General features: G+C 30.6%; 1 protein-coding gene across 4 annotated transcripts in view; it reads right to left on the reverse strand.

Moving 5' to 3' along the window:
• LOC118645708 (cytochrome P450 4V2-like) overlaps nucleotides 1-17,476 on the reverse strand; it is a 36,508-nt gene extending 19,032 nt beyond the window's left edge. For 2 of the 4 annotated variants that reach the window (XR_004963388.1, XR_004963389.1), the window contains exons 1-3: nucleotides 15,895-17,476; nucleotides 14,353-14,961; nucleotides 14,031-14,121 (exon numbers count right to left, since the gene is read on the reverse strand). Coding sequence is in view for 1 of the 4 variants with exons in the window: in XM_036287383.1 (XP_036143276.1) it covers nucleotides 14,005-14,121; nucleotides 14,353-14,400 (165 nt within the window). In the remaining 3 variants the exon portion in view is untranslated. Of the gene's footprint in view, nucleotides 1-13,674; nucleotides 14,122-14,352; nucleotides 14,962-15,894 lie in introns of those variants that run through there. The other 2 variants (XR_004963387.1, XM_036287383.1) reach the window with 2 other exon arrangements.
• Nucleotides 17,477-17,637: the final 161 nt, after the last annotated feature.

Here is a 17,637-nt window from a genome sequence, read left to right on the forward strand (position 1 = left end):
GAATACGAGAACTGTCGAGAATTGTCGCCAGATATCTAAAAACTATCCAGCACGACAATTAAAATTAATTTTCGTGCTGATTTCAACTTCTTAAAATTGTGTACACAAGTTAGAACGTTAGAACTCTGTTTAAACATTAAGAAAAAACAATGCAGAATACGAGAACTGTCGAGAATTGTCGCCAGATATCTAAAAACTATCCAGCACGACAATTAAAATTAATTTTCGTGCTGATTTCAACTTCTTAAAATTGTGTACACAAGTTAGAACGTTAGAACTCTGTTTAAACTTTAAGAAAAAACAATGCAGGATACGAGAACTGTCGAGAATTGTCGCCAGATATCTAAAAACCATCCAGCACGACAATGAAAATTAATTTTCGGGCTGATTTCAGCCTTTTAAAATTGTGTACACAAGTTAAAACGATAGAACTCTGATTAAAAATTAAGAAAAAACAATGCAGAATACGAGAACTGTCGAGAATTGTCGCCAGATACGTAAAAACTATCCAGCACGACAATTAAAATTAATTTTCGGGCTGATTTCAGCTTCTTAAAATTGTGTACACAAGTTTAAACGTTAGAACTCTGTTTAAATATTATAGAAAAATACACCAGAGTACGAGAACTGTCGAGAATTGTCGCCAGATATCTAAAAACCATCCAGCAAGACAATGAAAATTAATTTTCGTGCTGATTTTAGCATTTTAAAATTATGTACACAAGTTTAAACGTTAGAACTCTGTTTGAATATTATAGAAAAATACACTAGAAGACGAGAACTGTCGAGAATTGTCGCCAGATACGTAAAAACTATCCAGCACGACAATTAAAATTAATTTTCGTGCTGATTTCAGCTTCTTAAAATTGTGTACACAAGTTAGAACGTTAGAACTCTGTTTAAACATTAAGAAAAAACAATGCAGAATAAGAGAACTGCCGAGAATTGTCGCCAGATACGTAAAAACTATCCAGCACGACAATTAAAATTAATTTGAGTGCTGATTTTAGCCTTTTAAAATTGTGTACACAAGTTTAAACGTTAGAACTCTGTTTAAATATTATAGAAAAATACACCAGAATACGAGAACTGTGGAGAATTGTCGCCAGATATGTAAAAACTATCCAGCACGACAATTAAAATTAATTTGAGTGCTGATTTTAGCCTTTTAAAATTGTGTACACAAGTTAGAACGTTAGAACTCTGTTTAAACATTAAGAAAAAACAATGCAGAATACGAGAACTGTGGAGAATTGTCGCCAGATATCTAAAAACTATCCAGCACGACAATTAAAATTAATTTTCGTGCTGATTTCAGTTTCTTAAAATTGTGTACACAAGTTAGAACGTTAGAACTCTGTTTAAATATTATAGAAAAATACACCAGAATACGAGAACTGTCGAGAATTGTCGCCAGATACGTAAAAACTATCCAGCACGACAATTAAAATTAATTTTCGTGCTGATTTCAGCTTCTTAAAATTGTGTACACAAGTTTAAACGTTAGAACTCTGTTTAAATATTATAGAAAAATACACCAGAGTACGAGAACTGTCGAGAATTGTCGCCAGATATCTAAAAACCATCCAGCAAGACAATGAAAATTAATTTTCGTGCTGATTTTAGCATTTTAAAATTATGTACACAAGTTTAAACGTTAGAACTCTGTTTGAATATTATAGAAAAATACACTAGAAGACGAGAACTGTCGAGAATTGTCGCCAGATACGTAAAAACTATCCAGCACGACAATTAAAATTAATTTTCGGGCTGATTTCAGCTTCTTAAAATTGTGTACACAAGTTAGAACGTTAGAACTCTGTTTAAACATTAAGAAAAAACAATGCAGAATACGAGAACTGTCGAGAATTGTTGCCAGATATCTAAAAACCATCCAGCACGACAATGAAAATTAATTTTCGTGCTGATTTTAGCATTTTAAAATTATGTACACAAGTTTAAACGTTAGAACTCTGTTTAAATATTATAGAAAAATACACCAGAATACGAGAACTGTCGAGAATTGTCGACAGATATCTAAAAACTATCCAGCACGACAATTAAAATTAATTTTCGTGCTGATTTCAGCTTCTTAAAATTGTGTACACAAGTTAGAACGTTAGAACTCTGTTTAAACATTAAGAAAAAACAATGCAGAATACGAGAACTGTGGAGAATTGTCGCCAGATATGTAAAAACTATCCAGCACGACAATTAAAATTAATTTTCGTGCTGATTTCAGTTTCTTAAAATTGTGTACACAAGTTAGAACGTTAGAACTCTGTTTAAACATTAAGAAAAAACAATGCAGAATACGAGAACTGTCGAGAATTGTCGCCAGATATCTAAAAACTATCCAGCACGACAATTAAAATTAATTTTCGTGCTGATTTCAACTTCTTAAAATTGTGTACACAAGTTAGAACGTTAGAACTCTGTTTAAACATTAAGAAAAAACAATGCAGAATACGAGAACTGTCGAGAATTGTCGCCAGATATCTAAAAACTATCCAGCACGACAATTAAAATTAATTTTCGTGCTGATTTCAACTTCTTAAAATTGTGTACACAAGTTAGAACGTTAGAACTCTGTTTAAACTTTAAGAAAAAACAATGCAGGATACGAGAACTGTCGAGAATTGTCGCCAGATATCTAAAAACCATCCAGCACGACAATGAAAATTAATTTTCGGGCTGATTTCAGCCTTTTAAAATTGTGTACACAAGTTAAAACGATTAGAACTCTGATTAAAAATTAAGAAAAACAATGCAGAATACGAGAACTGTCGAGAATTGTCGCCAGATATCTAAAAACCATCCAGCACGACAATGAAAATTAATTTTCGTGCTGATTTTAGCATTTTAATATTATGTACACAAGTTTAAACGTTAGAACTCTGTTTAAATATTATAGAAAAATACACCAGAATACGAGAACTGTCGAGAATTGTCGCCAGATATCTAAAAACCATCCAGCACGACAATTAAAATTAATTTTCGGGCTGATTTCAGCTTCTTAAAATTGTGTACACAAGTTAGAACGTTAGAACTCTGTTTAAACATTAAGAAAAAACAATGCAGAATACGAGAACTGTCGAGAATTGTCGCCAGATATCTAAAAACTATCCAGCACGACAATTAAAATTAATTTTTGTGCTTATTTCAGCTTCTTAAAATTGTGTACACAAGTTAGAAAGTTAGAACTCTGTTTAAACATTAAGAAAAAACAATGCAGAGTACGAGAACTATCGAGAATTGTCGCCAGATATCTAAAAACTATCCAGCACGACAATTAAAATTAATTTTCGTGTGTTTTTAGCATTTTTAAATTATGTACACAAGTTTAAACGTTAGAACTCTGTTTAAATATTATAGAAAAATACACCAGAATACGAGAACTGTGGAGAATTGTCGCCAGATACGTAAAAACTATCCAGCACGACAATTAAAATTAATTTTCGTGCTGATTTCAGCTTCTTAAAATTGTGTACACAAGTTAAAACGTTAGTACTCTGTTTAAACATTAAGAAAAAACAATGCAGAATACGAGAACTGTCGAGAATTGTCGCCAGATATGTAAAAACTATCCAGCACGACAATTAAAATTAATTTTCGTGCTGATTTCAACTTCTTAAAATTGTGTACACAAGTTAGAACGTTAGAACTCTGTTTAAACATTAAGAAAAAACAATGCAGAATACGAGAACTGTCGAGAATTGTCGCCAGATATCTAAAAACTATCCAGCACGACAATTAAAATTAATTTTCGTGCTGATTTCAACTTCTTAAAATTGTGTACACAAGTTAGAACGTTAGAACTCTGTTTAAACTTTAAGAAAAAACAATGCAGGATACGAGAACTGTCGAGAATTGTCGCCAGATATCTAAAAACCATCCAGCACGACAATGAAAATTAATTTTCGGGCTGATTTCAGCCTTTTAAAATTGTGTACACAAGTTAAAACGATAGAACTCTGATTAAAAATTAAGAAAAAACAATGCAGAATACGAGAACTGTCGAGAATTGTCGCCAGATACGTAAAAACTATCCAGCACGACAATTAAAATTAATTTTCGGGCTGATTTCAGCTTCTTAAAATTGTGTACACAAGTTTAAACGTTAGAACTCTGTTTAAATATTATAGAAAATACACCAGAGTACGAGAACTGTCGAGAATTGTCGCCAGATATCTAAAAACCATCCAGCAAGACAATGAAAATTAATTTTCGTGCTGATTTTAGCATTTTAAAATTATGTACACAAGTTTAAACGTTAGAACTCTGTTTGAATATTATAGAAAAATACACTAGAAGACGAGAACTGTCGAGAATTGTCGCCAGATACGTAAAAACTATCCAGCACGACAATTAAAATTAATTTTCGGGCTGATTTCAGCTTCTTAAAATTGTGTACACAAGTTTAAACGTTAGAACTCTGTTTAAATATTATAGAAAAATACACCAGAGTACGAGAACTGTCGAGAATTGTCGCCAGATATCTAAAAACCATCCAGCAAGACAATGAAAATTAATTTTCGTGCTGATTTTAGCATTTTAAAATTATGTACACAAGTTTAAACGTTAGAACTCTGTTTGAATATTATAGAAAAATACACTAGAAGACGAGAACTGTCGAGAATTGTCGCCAGATACGTAAAAACTATCCAGCACGACAATTAAAATTAATTTTCGGGCTGATTTCAGCTTCTTAAAATTGTGTACACAAGTTAGAACGTTAGAACTCTGTTTAAACATTAAGAAAAAACAATGCAGAATACGAGAACTGTCGAGAATTGTTGCCAGATATCTAAAAACCATCCAGCACGACAATGAAAATTAATTTTCGTGCTGATTTTAGCATTTTAAAATTATGTACACAAGTTTAAACGTTAGAACTCTGTTTAAATATTATAGAAAAATACACCAGAATACGAGAACTGTCGAGAATTGTCGACAGATATCTAAAAACTATCCAGCACGACAATTAAAATTAATTTTCGTGCTGATTTCAGCTTCTTAAAATTGTGTACACAAGTTAGAACGTTAGAACTCTGTTTAAACATTAAGAAAAAACAATGCAGAATACGAGAACTGTGGAGAATTGTCGCCAGATATGTAAAAACTATCCAGCACGACAATTAAAATTAATTTTCGTGCTGATTTCAGCCTTTTAAAATTGTGTACACAAGTTAAAACGATAGAACTCTGATTAAAAATTAAGAAAAAACAATGCAGAATACGAGAACTGTGGAGAATTGTCGCCAGATATCTAAAAACTATGCAGCACGACAATTAAAATTAATTTTCGTGCTGATTTCAGTTTCTTAAAATTGTGTACACAAGTTAGAACGTTAGAACTCTGTTTAAACATTAAGAAAAAACAATGCAGAATACGAGAACTGTCGAGAATTGTCGCCAGATATCTAAAAACTATCCAGCACGACAATTAAAATTAATTTTCGTGCTGATTTCAACTTCTTAAAATTGTGTACACAAGTTAGAACGTTAGAACTCTGTTTAAACATTAAGAAAAAACAATGCAGAATACGAGAACTGTCGAGAATTGTCGCCAGATATGTAAAAACTATCCAGCACGACAATTAAAATTAATTTTCGTGCTGATTTCAACTTCTTAAAATTGTGTACACAAGTTAGAACGTTAGAACTCTGTTTAAACTTTAAGAAAAAACAATGCAGGATACGAGAACTGTCGAGAATTGTCGCCAGATATCTAAAAACCATCCAGCACGACAATGAAAATTAATTTTCGGGCTGATTTCAGCCTTTTAAAATTGTGTACACAAGTTAAAACGATAGAACTCTGATTAAAAATTAAGAAAAAACAATGCAGAATACGAGAACTGTCGAGAATTGTCGCCAGATACGTAAAAACTATCCAGCACGACAATTAAAATTAATTTTCGGGCTGATTTCAGCTTCTTAAAATTGTGTACACAAGTTTAAACGTTAGAACTCTGTTTAAATATTATAGAAAAATACACCAGAGTACGAGAACTGTCGAGAATTGTCGCCAGATATCTAAAAACCATCCAGCAAGACAATGAAAATTAATTTTCGTGCTGATTTTAGCATTTTAAAATTATGTACACAAGTTTAAACGTTAGAACTCTGTTTAAACTTTATAGAAAAAACACTGCAGGATACGAGAACTGTCGAGAATTGTCGCCAGATATCTAAAAACTATCCAGCACGACAATTAAAATTAATTTTCGTGCTGATTTCAGTTTCTTAAAATTGTGTACACAAGTTAGAACGTTAGAACTCTGTTTAAACATTAAGAAAAAACAATGCAGAATAAGAGAACTGCCGAGAATTGTCGCCAGATACGTAAAAACTATCCAGCACGACAATTAAAATTAATTTGAGTGCTGATTTTAGCCTTTTAAAATTGTGTACACAAGTTTAAACGTTAGAACTCTGTTTAAATATTATAGAAAAATACACCAGAATACGAGAACTGTGGAGAATTGTCGCCAGATATGTAAAAACTATCCAGCACGACAATTAAAATTAATTTGAGTGCTGATTTTAGCCTTTTAAAATTGTGTACACAAGTTAGAACGTTAGAACTCTGTTTAAACATTAAGAAAAAACAATGCAGAATACGAGAACTGTGGAGAATTGTCGCCAGATATCTAAAAACTATCCAGCACGACAATTAAAATTAATTTTCGTGCTGATTTCAGTTTCTTAAAATTGTGTACACAAGTTAGAACGTTAGAACTCTGTTTAAATATTATAGAAAAATACACCAGAATACGAGAACTGTCGAGAATTGTCGCCAGATACGTAAAAACTATCCAGCACGACAATTAAAATTAATTTTCGTGCTGATTTCAGCTTCTTAAAATTGTGTACACAAGTTTAAACGTTAGAACTCTGTTTAAATATTATAGAAAAATACACCAGAGTACGAGAACTGTCGAGAATTGTCGCCAGATATCTAAAAACCATCCAGCAAGACAATGAAAATTAATTTTCGTGCTGATTTTAGCATTTTAAAATTATGTACACAAGTTTAAACGTTAGAACTCTGTTTGAATATTATAGAAAAATACACTAGAAGACGAGAACTGTCGAGAATTGTCGCCAGATACGTAAAAACTATCCAGCACGACAATTAAAATTAATTTTCGGGCTGATTTCAGCTTCTTAAAATTGTGTACACAAGTTAGAACGTTAGAACTCTGTTTAAACATTAAGAAAAAACAATGCAGAATACGAGAACTGTCGAGAATTGTTGCCAGATATCTAAAAACCATCCAGCACGACAATGAAAATTAATTTTCGTGCTGATTTTAGCATTTTAAAATTATGTACACAAGTTTAAACGTTAGAACTCTGTTTAAATATTATAGAAAAATACACCAGAATACGAGAACTGTCGAGAATTGTCGACAGATATCTAAAAACTATCCAGCACGACAATTAAAATTAATTTTCGTGCTGATTTCAGCTTCTTAAAATTGTGTACACAAGTTAGAACGTTAGAACTCTGTTTAAACATTAAGAAAAAACAATGCAGAATACGAGAACTGTGGAGAATTGTCGCCAGATATGTAAAAACTATCCAGCACGACAATTAAAATTAATTTTCGTGCTGATTTCAGCCTTTTAAAATTGTGTACACAAGTTAAAACGATAGAACTCTGATTAAAAATTAAGAAAAAACAATGCAGAATACGAGAACTGTGGAGAATTGTCGCCAGATATCTAAAAACTATGCAGCACGACAATTAAAATTAATTTTCGTGCTGATTTCAGTTTCTTAAAATTGTGTACACAAGTTAGAACGTTAGAACTCTGTTTAAACATTAAGAAAAAACAATGCAGAATACGAGAACTGTCGAGAATTGTCGCCAGATATCTAAAAACTATCCAGCACGACAATTAAAATTAATTTTCGTGCTGATTTCAACTTCTTAAAATTGTGTACACAAGTTAGAACGTTAGAACTCTGTTTAAACATTAAGAAAAAACAATGCAGAATACGAGAACTGTCGAGAATTGTCGCCAGATATCTAAAAACTATCCAGCACGACAATTAAAATTAATTTTCGTGCTGATTTCAACTTCTTAAAATTGTGTACACAAGTTAGAACGTTAGAACTCTGTTTAAACTTTAAGAAAAAACAATGCAGGATACGAGAACTGTCGAGAATTGTCGCCAGATATCTAAAAACCATCCAGCACGACAATGAAAATTAATTTTCGGGCTGATTTCAGCCTTTTAAAATTGTGTACACAAGTTAAAACGATAGAACTCTGATTAAAAATTAAGAAAAAACAATGCAGAATACGAGAACTGTCGAGAATTGTCGCCAGATATCTAAAAACCATCCAGCACGACAATGAAAATTAATTTTCGTGCTGATTTTAGCATTTTAATATTATGTACACAAGTTTAAACGTTAGAACTCTGTTTAAATATTATAGAAAAATACACCAGAATACGAGAACTGTCGAGAATTGTCGCCAGATATCTAAAAACCATCCAGCACGACAATTAAAATTAATTTTCGGGCTGATTTCAGCTTCTTAAAATTGTGTACACAAGTTAGAACGTTAGAACTCTGTTTAAATATTATAGAAAAATACACCAGAGTACGAGAACTGTCGAGAATTGTCGCCAGATATCTAAAAACCATCCAGCAAGACAATGAAAATTAATTTTCGTGCTGATTTTAGCATTTTAAAATTATGTACACAAGTTTAAACGTTAGAACTCTGTTTAAACTTTAAGAAAAAACAATGCAGGATACGAGAACTGTCGAGAATTGTCGCCAGATATCTAAAAACTATCCAGCACGACAATTAAAATTAATTTTCGTGCTGATTTCAGTTTCTTAAAATTGTGTACACAAGTTAGAACGTTAGAACTCTGTTTAAACATTAAGAAAAAACAATGCAGAATAAGAGAACTGCCGAGAATTGTCGCCAGATACGTAAAAACTATCCAGCACGACAATTAAAATTAATTTGAGTGCTGATTTTAGCCTTTTAAAATTGTGTACACAAGTTTAAACGTTAGAACTCTGTTTAAATATTATAGAAAAATACACCAGAATACGAGAACTGTGGAGAATTGTCGCCAGATATGTAAAAACTATCCAGCACGACAATTAAAATTAATTTGAGTGCTGATTTTAGCCTTTTAAAATTGTGTACACAAGTTAGAACGTTAGAACTCTGTTTAAACATTAAGAAAAAACAATGCAGAATACGAGAACTGTGGAGAATTGTCGCCAGATATCTAAAAACTATCCAGCACGACAATTAAAATTAATTTTCGTGCTGATTTCAGTTTCTTAAAATTGTGTACACAAGTTAGAACGTTAGAACTCTGTTTAAATATTATAGAAAAATACACCAGAATACGAGAACTGTCGAGAATTGTCGCCAGATACGTAAAAACTATCCAGCACGACAATTAAAATTAATTTTCGTGCTGATTTCAGCTTCTTAAAATTGTGTACACAAGTTTAAACGTTAGAACTCTGTTTAAATATTATAGAAAAATACACCAGAGTACGAGAACTGTCGAGAATTGTCGCCAGATATCTAAAAACCATCCAGCAAGACAATGAAAATTAATTTTCGTGCTGATTTTAGCATTTTAAAATTATGTACACAAGTTTAAACGTTAGAACTCTGTTTGAATATTATAGAAAAATACACTAGAAGACGAGAACTGTCGAGAATTGTCGCCAGATACGTAAAAACTATCCAGCACGACAATTAAAATTAATTTTCGGGCTGATTTCAGCTTCTTAAAATTGTGTACACAAGTTAGAACGTTAGAACTCTGTTTAAACATTAAGAAAAAACAATGCAGAATACGAGAACTGTCGAGAATTGTTGCCAGATATCTAAAAACCATCCAGCACGACAATGAAAATTAATTTTCGTGCTGATTTTAGCATTTTAAAATTATGTACACAAGTTTAAACGTTAGAACTCTGTTTAAATATTATAGAAAAATACACCAGAATACGAGAACTGTCGAGAATTGTCGACAGATATCTAAAAACTATCCAGCACGACAATTAAAATTAATTTTCGTGCTGATTTCAGCTTCTTAAAATTGTGTACACAAGTTAGAACGTTAGAACTCTGTTTAAACATTAAGAAAAAACAATGCAGAATACGAGAACTGTGGAGAATTGTCGCCAGATATGTAAAAACTATCCAGCACGACAATTAAAATTAATTTTCGTGCTGATTTCAGCCTTTTAAAATTGTGTACACAAGTTAAAACGATAGAACTCTGATTAAAAATTAAGAAAAAACAATGCAGAATACGAGAACTGTGGAGAATTGTCGCCAGATATCTAAAAACTATGCAGCACGACAATTAAAATTAATTTTCGTGCTGATTTCAGTTTCTTAAAATTGTGTACACAAGTTAGAACGTTAGAACTCTGTTTAAACATTAAGAAAAAACAATGCAGAATACGAGAACTGTCGAGAATTGTCGCCAGATATCTAAAAACTATCCAGCACGACAATTAAAATTAATTTTCGTGCTGATTTCAACTTCTTAAAATTGTGTACACAAGTTAGAACGTTAGAACTCTGTTTAAACATTAAGAAAAAACAATGCAGAATACGAGAACTGTCGAGAATTGTCGCCAGATATCTAAAAACTATCCAGCACGACAATTAAAATTAATTTTCGTGCTGATTTCAACTTCTTAAAATTGTGTACACAAGTTAGAACGTTAGAACTCTGTTTAAACTTTAAGAAAAAACAATGCAGGATACGAGAACTGTCGAGAATTGTCGCCAGATATCTAAAAACCATCCAGCACGACAATGAAAATTAATTTTCGGGCTGATTTCAGCCTTTTAAAATTGTGTACACAAGTTAAAACGATAGAACTCTGATTAAAAATTAAGAAAAAACAATGCAGAATACGAGAACTGTCGAGAATTGTCGCCAGATATCTAAAAACCATCCAGCACGACAATGAAAATTAATTTTCGTGCTGATTTTAGCATTTTAATATTATGTACACAAGTTTAAACGTTAGAACTCTGTTTAAATATTATAGAAAAATACACCAGAATACGAGAACTGTCGAGAATTGTCGCCAGATATCTAAAAACCATCCAGCACGACAATTAAAATTAATTTTCGGGCTGATTTCAGCTTCTTAAAATTGTGTACACAAGTTAGAACGTTAGAACTCTGTTTAAACATTAAGAAAAAACAATGCAGAATACGAGAACTGTCGAGAATTGTCGCCAGATATCTAAAAACTATCCAGCACGACAATTAAAATTAATTTTTGTGCTTATTTCAGCTTCTTAAAATTGTGTACACAAGTTAGAAAGTTAGAACTCTGTTTAAACATTAAGAAAAAACAATGCAGAGTACGAGAACTATCGAGAATTGTCGCCAGATATCTAAAAACTATCCAGCACGACAATTAAAATTAATTTTCGTGTGTTTTTAGCATTTTTAAATTATGTACACAAGTTTAAACGTTAGAACTCTGTTTAAATATTATAGAAAAATACACCAGAATACGAGAACTGTGGAGAATTGTCGCCAGATACGTAAAAACTATCCAGCACGACAATTAAAATTAATTTTCGTGCTGATTTCAGCTTCTTAAAATTGTGTACACAAGTTAAAACGTTAGTACTCTGTTTAAACATTAAGAAAAAACAATGCAGAATACGAGAACTGTCGAGAATTGTCGCCAGATATGTAAAAACTATCCAGCACGACAATTAAAATTAATTTTCGTGCTGATTTCAGCTTCTTAAAATTGTGTACACAAGTTAGAACGTTAGAACTCTGTTTAGACATTAAGAAAAAACAATGCAGAATACGAAAACTGTCAAGAATTGTCGCCAGATATCTAAAAACCATCCAGCACGACAATGAAAATTAATTTTCGGGCTGATTTCAGCTTCTTAAAATTGTGTACACAAGTTTAAACGTTAGAACTCTGTTTAAAAATTATTTTTTCTTAATTTTTAAACAAACTTCTATCTTTTAAACTTGTGTACACAGTTTTAAGAGGTTGAAATCAGCACGAAATTTAATTTTAATTGTCGTGCTGGATAGTTTTTAGATATCCGGCGACAATTCCCGACAGTTCTCGTATACTGCATTGTTTTTCCTTAATTTTTAAACAGAGTTCTAACGTTTTAACTTGTGTACACAATTTTAAAAGGCTGAAATCAGCACGAAATTTAATTTTAATTGTCGTGCTTGATAGTTTTTAGATATCTAGCGACAATTCCCGACAGTTCTCGTATACTGCATTGTTTTTCCTTAATTTTTAAACAGAGTTCTAACGTTTTAACTTGTGTACACAATTTTAAAAGGCTGAAATCAGCACAAAATTTAATTATAATTGTCGTGCTGGATAGTTTTTAGATATCTGGCGACAATTCCCGACAGTTCTCGTATACTGCATTGTTTTTCCTTAATTTTTAAACAGAGTTCTAACGTTTTAACTTGTGTACACAATTTTAAAAGGCTGAAATCAGCACGAAATTTAATTTTAATTGTCGTGCTGGATAGTTTTTACATATCTGGCGACAATTCCCGACAGTTCTCGTATACTGCATTGTTTTTCCTTAATTTTTAAACAGAGTTCTAACGTTTTAACTTGTGTACACAATTTTAAAAGGCTGAAATCAGCACGAAATTTAATTTTAATTGTCGTGCTGGATAGTTTTTAGATATTTGGCGACAATTCTCGACAGTTTTCGTGTACTGCATTGTTTTTTCTTAATTTTTAAACAGAGTTCTATCGTTTAAACTTGTGTACACAATTTTAAATGGCTAAAATCAGCACAAAACTTCAATTTAATTGTCGTGTGATTTGATACACATGTATGTACATACGTTACGATTGTTATGCATAATTGAGTGATCACAATTCTATACAATTGAGCAATTATTGAGTAAATATGGAGAAACAGTTTTTGAATAATAAGGTTTATAATTGATCTAGAAATGACAATTTTACAAATACAATAATTGGTTTATATTTGGACAAAAAAGTGACTTTTTTTTAAAAAAACAATTATTGTTCAAAATGTGTCGAGGTGTTATAGAGTTAAGGATGTATCGGACATACAATTTTAGACAAAAATGCATGAAATTTGAAATACTTAAATATCTACGCCTAACGCATTGTAAATCTAAATGTAAGAAACTTGATCGATAGTTGGAATCTTATTTTTATTTTTACAAAGGTATTTTATACGTATTTGCGATTTTTTTCATTTATGAGTTTAAACTTTTGACAGTAAAAATGCACAATTATCTCAAATTATATTTTATTTCTTTAAAACGGTGTAGTGAAGATAATTGAAACTTGGCAGATATTTTTATCTATTCACATACTAGATGTACAAAAAAATTCAAAACATTAGTACTATTTCTTCTATATTTTTTTAGCTGTTTTATCCGTCAAGATCATCCTTTTCCATAAGATAGAAAAGGATACCATGTAAAATCAGTGAAAATTAAAATAGTTATAACTCAGCAATCGTTTAATGGATGCGTTTTCAATTTTTTGCAGTACATTAAAGAAACTAAAAGAACAATTTCACAAATTTTTAGCAACTTTGTACCATTTTGAACTTCAGTCCGATACATCCTTAATAATTGATCATTGATAATTTAAATTTTAGATTTCATTTATTGATCAATAACTAAAAATTTGTGTGGTGTTGGTCAGATTTGATTAAAAATTTATCATGTTGTTTTCCATGTCATGAAGTGAACGTAAAATTGCCGTTTCTCCACGATGCTATCCGGACAATAATGTTGTATATTTATTACTGTACTTTTTTTTTAGCACTGAAGTGGCGTGCAAATTAAATATGAAAATATTATAACACACTAAAGTAATCGTTATGAAAAAGATTTGTTGCAAATAAGGTAACAATGACAGCGTTACAAATAAAGTATTATTTTCAATCTGGTTTATTATTATAAAATATGTACTCTTTTTATTTATAGATTAATATTACGTTACCTCCACTAGTAAGAAGACCCATTCCTAACCAAGGATGTAATACTTCATACAATCGACTCTTATCGATGTCTTTTGTACTACTTAGTATTATCTAGTAAATTATGAAAAGTATTATGATAAATACTATAACTTAATAATCTTAATAATGATAATCAATTTTTTTGAAATATTTTAACACATCACTACATTTAAACTATTGGTTTTCTTATAATTATAAAGATTTTCTTGTAAAATATTTTTTGTAAATAATAAAAAAATTTTTTAATCTTTAGTTTGTACAGAAATAATGGATATCGAATTTAATTTTTTTATATTTTATTACCTCCAAGTCATCAGGATGTCGAATAGATACAAGACCATAAAAAAACATCCACACTTTAAAAATAGGATAATATTGAGTAGAAAAAATAATTAAATTTTTCCAAAACTTCTCTGAAAATTTGTACAAGTATATCAAATATTAAGAATAAAGAAAAATTGCAATTAGTTTAATTTAGAATTTTACATGTACTTTAAACTGATTTGTTTGCATTCTGGTTGGACCGAAAACAAAACAAACACAATTAACCAGAAAATAAAAATGAATAAAAAATATTGTAAAACTCTCTCTTTCTTATATAATTATTAAAAATATTATGCACAAAGGAACATTAATATTTACATAATTTGAAAAATTTGTTTACTTATAAAAATATGTTGAAAGTTTTAACTTACCTCGTGAACATAGCGCTAAAAATAAATTACCAATAATTGGATAACCTGACGGTCCTGGTATTTTATGGAATAATCGTCCACATGGTCCATTGTGCACGTAATAATGACACGCCAAATATACCACAGGAATAAATAATAATAATATAATAATAAACATTCTTGTAGTAATAACTGTTTTATTCGGGTTTAATTTCCTACAGTCTCGTATTTCTTCAGTCTGGAGATTGCACGTAAAAAGTATTTTATATCTATTTACGATAAATAAAATAAATATGATATGAATCTTATGATAGTTATCTTGATAAGATTGATAAATTTATGTGTAAACACATTTGAAAATACTGTCCAATTCATTAAATTCTGACCTGGACTAGATAATTCTTATATATTTTTTTTCGTTAAAAAAGTATCGTAAATAAAATTGCCCTTTTTTTAATTTGATCTTATAAGTGCCAATAATAGAGAAGTTATTGTCTTAATGAACTTAATAAGTTTATCTAAACACATTTGACAAGCAATTACTTGTGTTTTAAAACACAACAACATCAAAATACGTTAATTAAGAAGATATAAAAATATAGTAAATATACTCTTTTTATTTCTAAAGTAAAAAGTGTATGAATCACTAAAAATTATATACATTTTACAAAAAATCTAATTGTCCTTTTTCTCAATTAAAAGAATTTGTTAATTTTATGAAGCAGTTAACATTATATAAAATGTGTTTGAAGTATTTATTAATTGTTATGTAATATATTTATTAAGTGTTATGTAATTACGTTTCGTTAATTTATAATTAATTTGGATAAATATTCCCAATAAATATATTCTTTACTATGCAAAGTTTTGTGACAAACTGCTTTCTCAAATGCATTCGCTTATATTTTAAAATATCTGTTTACATGTTTTTTTTTTTTTTTGCAATTCTGTTGATAACCATTAAACCTATGGGCTGCCGCACAGACTTCTACATAACACGAAATGCTTAATGCATAAAAAAATTAACCAATCAGAGGTTTTTATTTCTATCCTAGGGAGGAAAATAGACAACTCTGATTAATTAATTCTCTTATGCGTCATGTACTATGTGTTATGCAAAAGTCTATGCGGGAGCCCTATCAGTTGGTGTGATCTTGAGATATATACATACCATCAACCACTTCATCGACGTAAAGCATGGACTGTGTAATCTCTACAAAAAGCTCTTGAAAAGTGTCCGGCAGAAAAACAAAGAGAAGATATGGTCCGGGTCAATTTCTATCTTTGTCTAGCGCTCACTGTGCTACTGGTTAAACAGAGACAGCGCTTGACCCAGACCAATCGCTGGTCTTCCTCTTTTGGTTGGACATGTTTTCTCTGCCATTGCGAAGTTCATCCACTTAATCACACTAACACATGAATGTAGCCTATTCGGGCGCAGAAGCGATTGTCTGTTAATTTCAATGTTCACGGCAATTCTGTCAGTATAATTACATCGATAGTCGATAGTGGGGATTCCAAGATCTGTCTCACATTGCCATTTAAATTAAAAACTCATGATAATGTTTTTCTTGTTTTACTACTTGAACTTTTTTCGCGATAAATAGTAATGAATACAAGTCCATCTTAAGATACAAGTTTTAAGTTCACATATTTAGAATTTTTGAATTTTATATCAGCTACGGTCGCTATTTATAACTGAATCTTATTTCAAGTCTCAACTAATAACTGAATCCTTTTGTATCGTCGGTTTTCCCAGAGAAAATGCGTTTTACATGGAAACGGTTTTTGGAGATGTTAATTGATTCAAAATCAAGTATCAAAATTAAAATTTAAAAGGGTAAATTTAGGATAGCGGTCTCATAAAATACTAAAATATCGATAAATTTCAAATATGAGCCCGGATTAAGGTTTGTGATTACTAATTACAAACCAAAGGCAAGAAGTATAATTCAAAATAGCATATTTAGAAAAATAAAAGTATTACGGAAGTCTAAAAGACATTGTTGCTTGCGCATACTTTGAATACAATAAAAACTATTACAATATTTATTACAATAAAATTTTAATCTTTTTTTATTTCTTTTACAATTAAATAAGACTTTAACTAAAAAGTCAATTTAATAAAAATTTGACATAATACATGATTATTCTTTACTACCAAAAAGATGAATTTTTTGCAAAGTTTACATTATATCTTTTTGAATACGCAAGATTTCAAAGTGTGCAATAATTTATACGTGTAGATTAAACTTTCCTTTTTAAAACAACAAAAATAAAAGTCGATAAGATAATTTCTTTAAAAGTTATGATAATTTCTGTAAGAGAAGCATATATTCCAGACGTACAAAAGAATTAAGATGCTAATACGGCTTTGTAATTGATGATATCTTAAAATAATACTTAATTTTTAATATAAGACTTGACTATAATGGGTGTCAAAGTTTTGAATTGAAAAAAAAATTCATAATTTTTTAATCTTTTCCGTGCTATGACAAATAACTAATTTTTTATTTTTAAATAATAAGGACATGTTATACATATAAGTGAATCATATACATGTTTTATAAATGAATGTACAAAAAAAATTCATTTTGTTTATTTTGTAACACGCCTTAATTGCTCGAGGCGAACATAGTCAGGCTGACCAAATATTGTAGAGTGTCTATATTTTATGGTATGAAGCGCCTTCCCAGGACGATAGAGAGAGAAGATGATTATGGCGTACACCGTGATAAGAGAGAAATTTCTCGTAACATAAGTTTAAGAAATATATATATATGTGCGTGCGTGCGTGCGTGTGTGTGTGTGTGTGTGTGTGTGTGTGTGTGTGTGTGTGTGTGTGTGTGTGTGTGTGTGTGTGTGTGTGTGTGTGTGTGTGTGTGTGTGTGTGTGTGTGTGTGTGTGTGTGTGT

This window comes from Monomorium pharaonis, chromosome 5 (assembly GCF_013373865.1).
Source record: "Monomorium pharaonis isolate MP-MQ-018 chromosome 5, ASM1337386v2, whole genome shotgun sequence".
In the NCBI taxonomy this organism is placed as follows: Eukaryota; Metazoa; Arthropoda; class Insecta; order Hymenoptera; family Formicidae; genus Monomorium; species Monomorium pharaonis.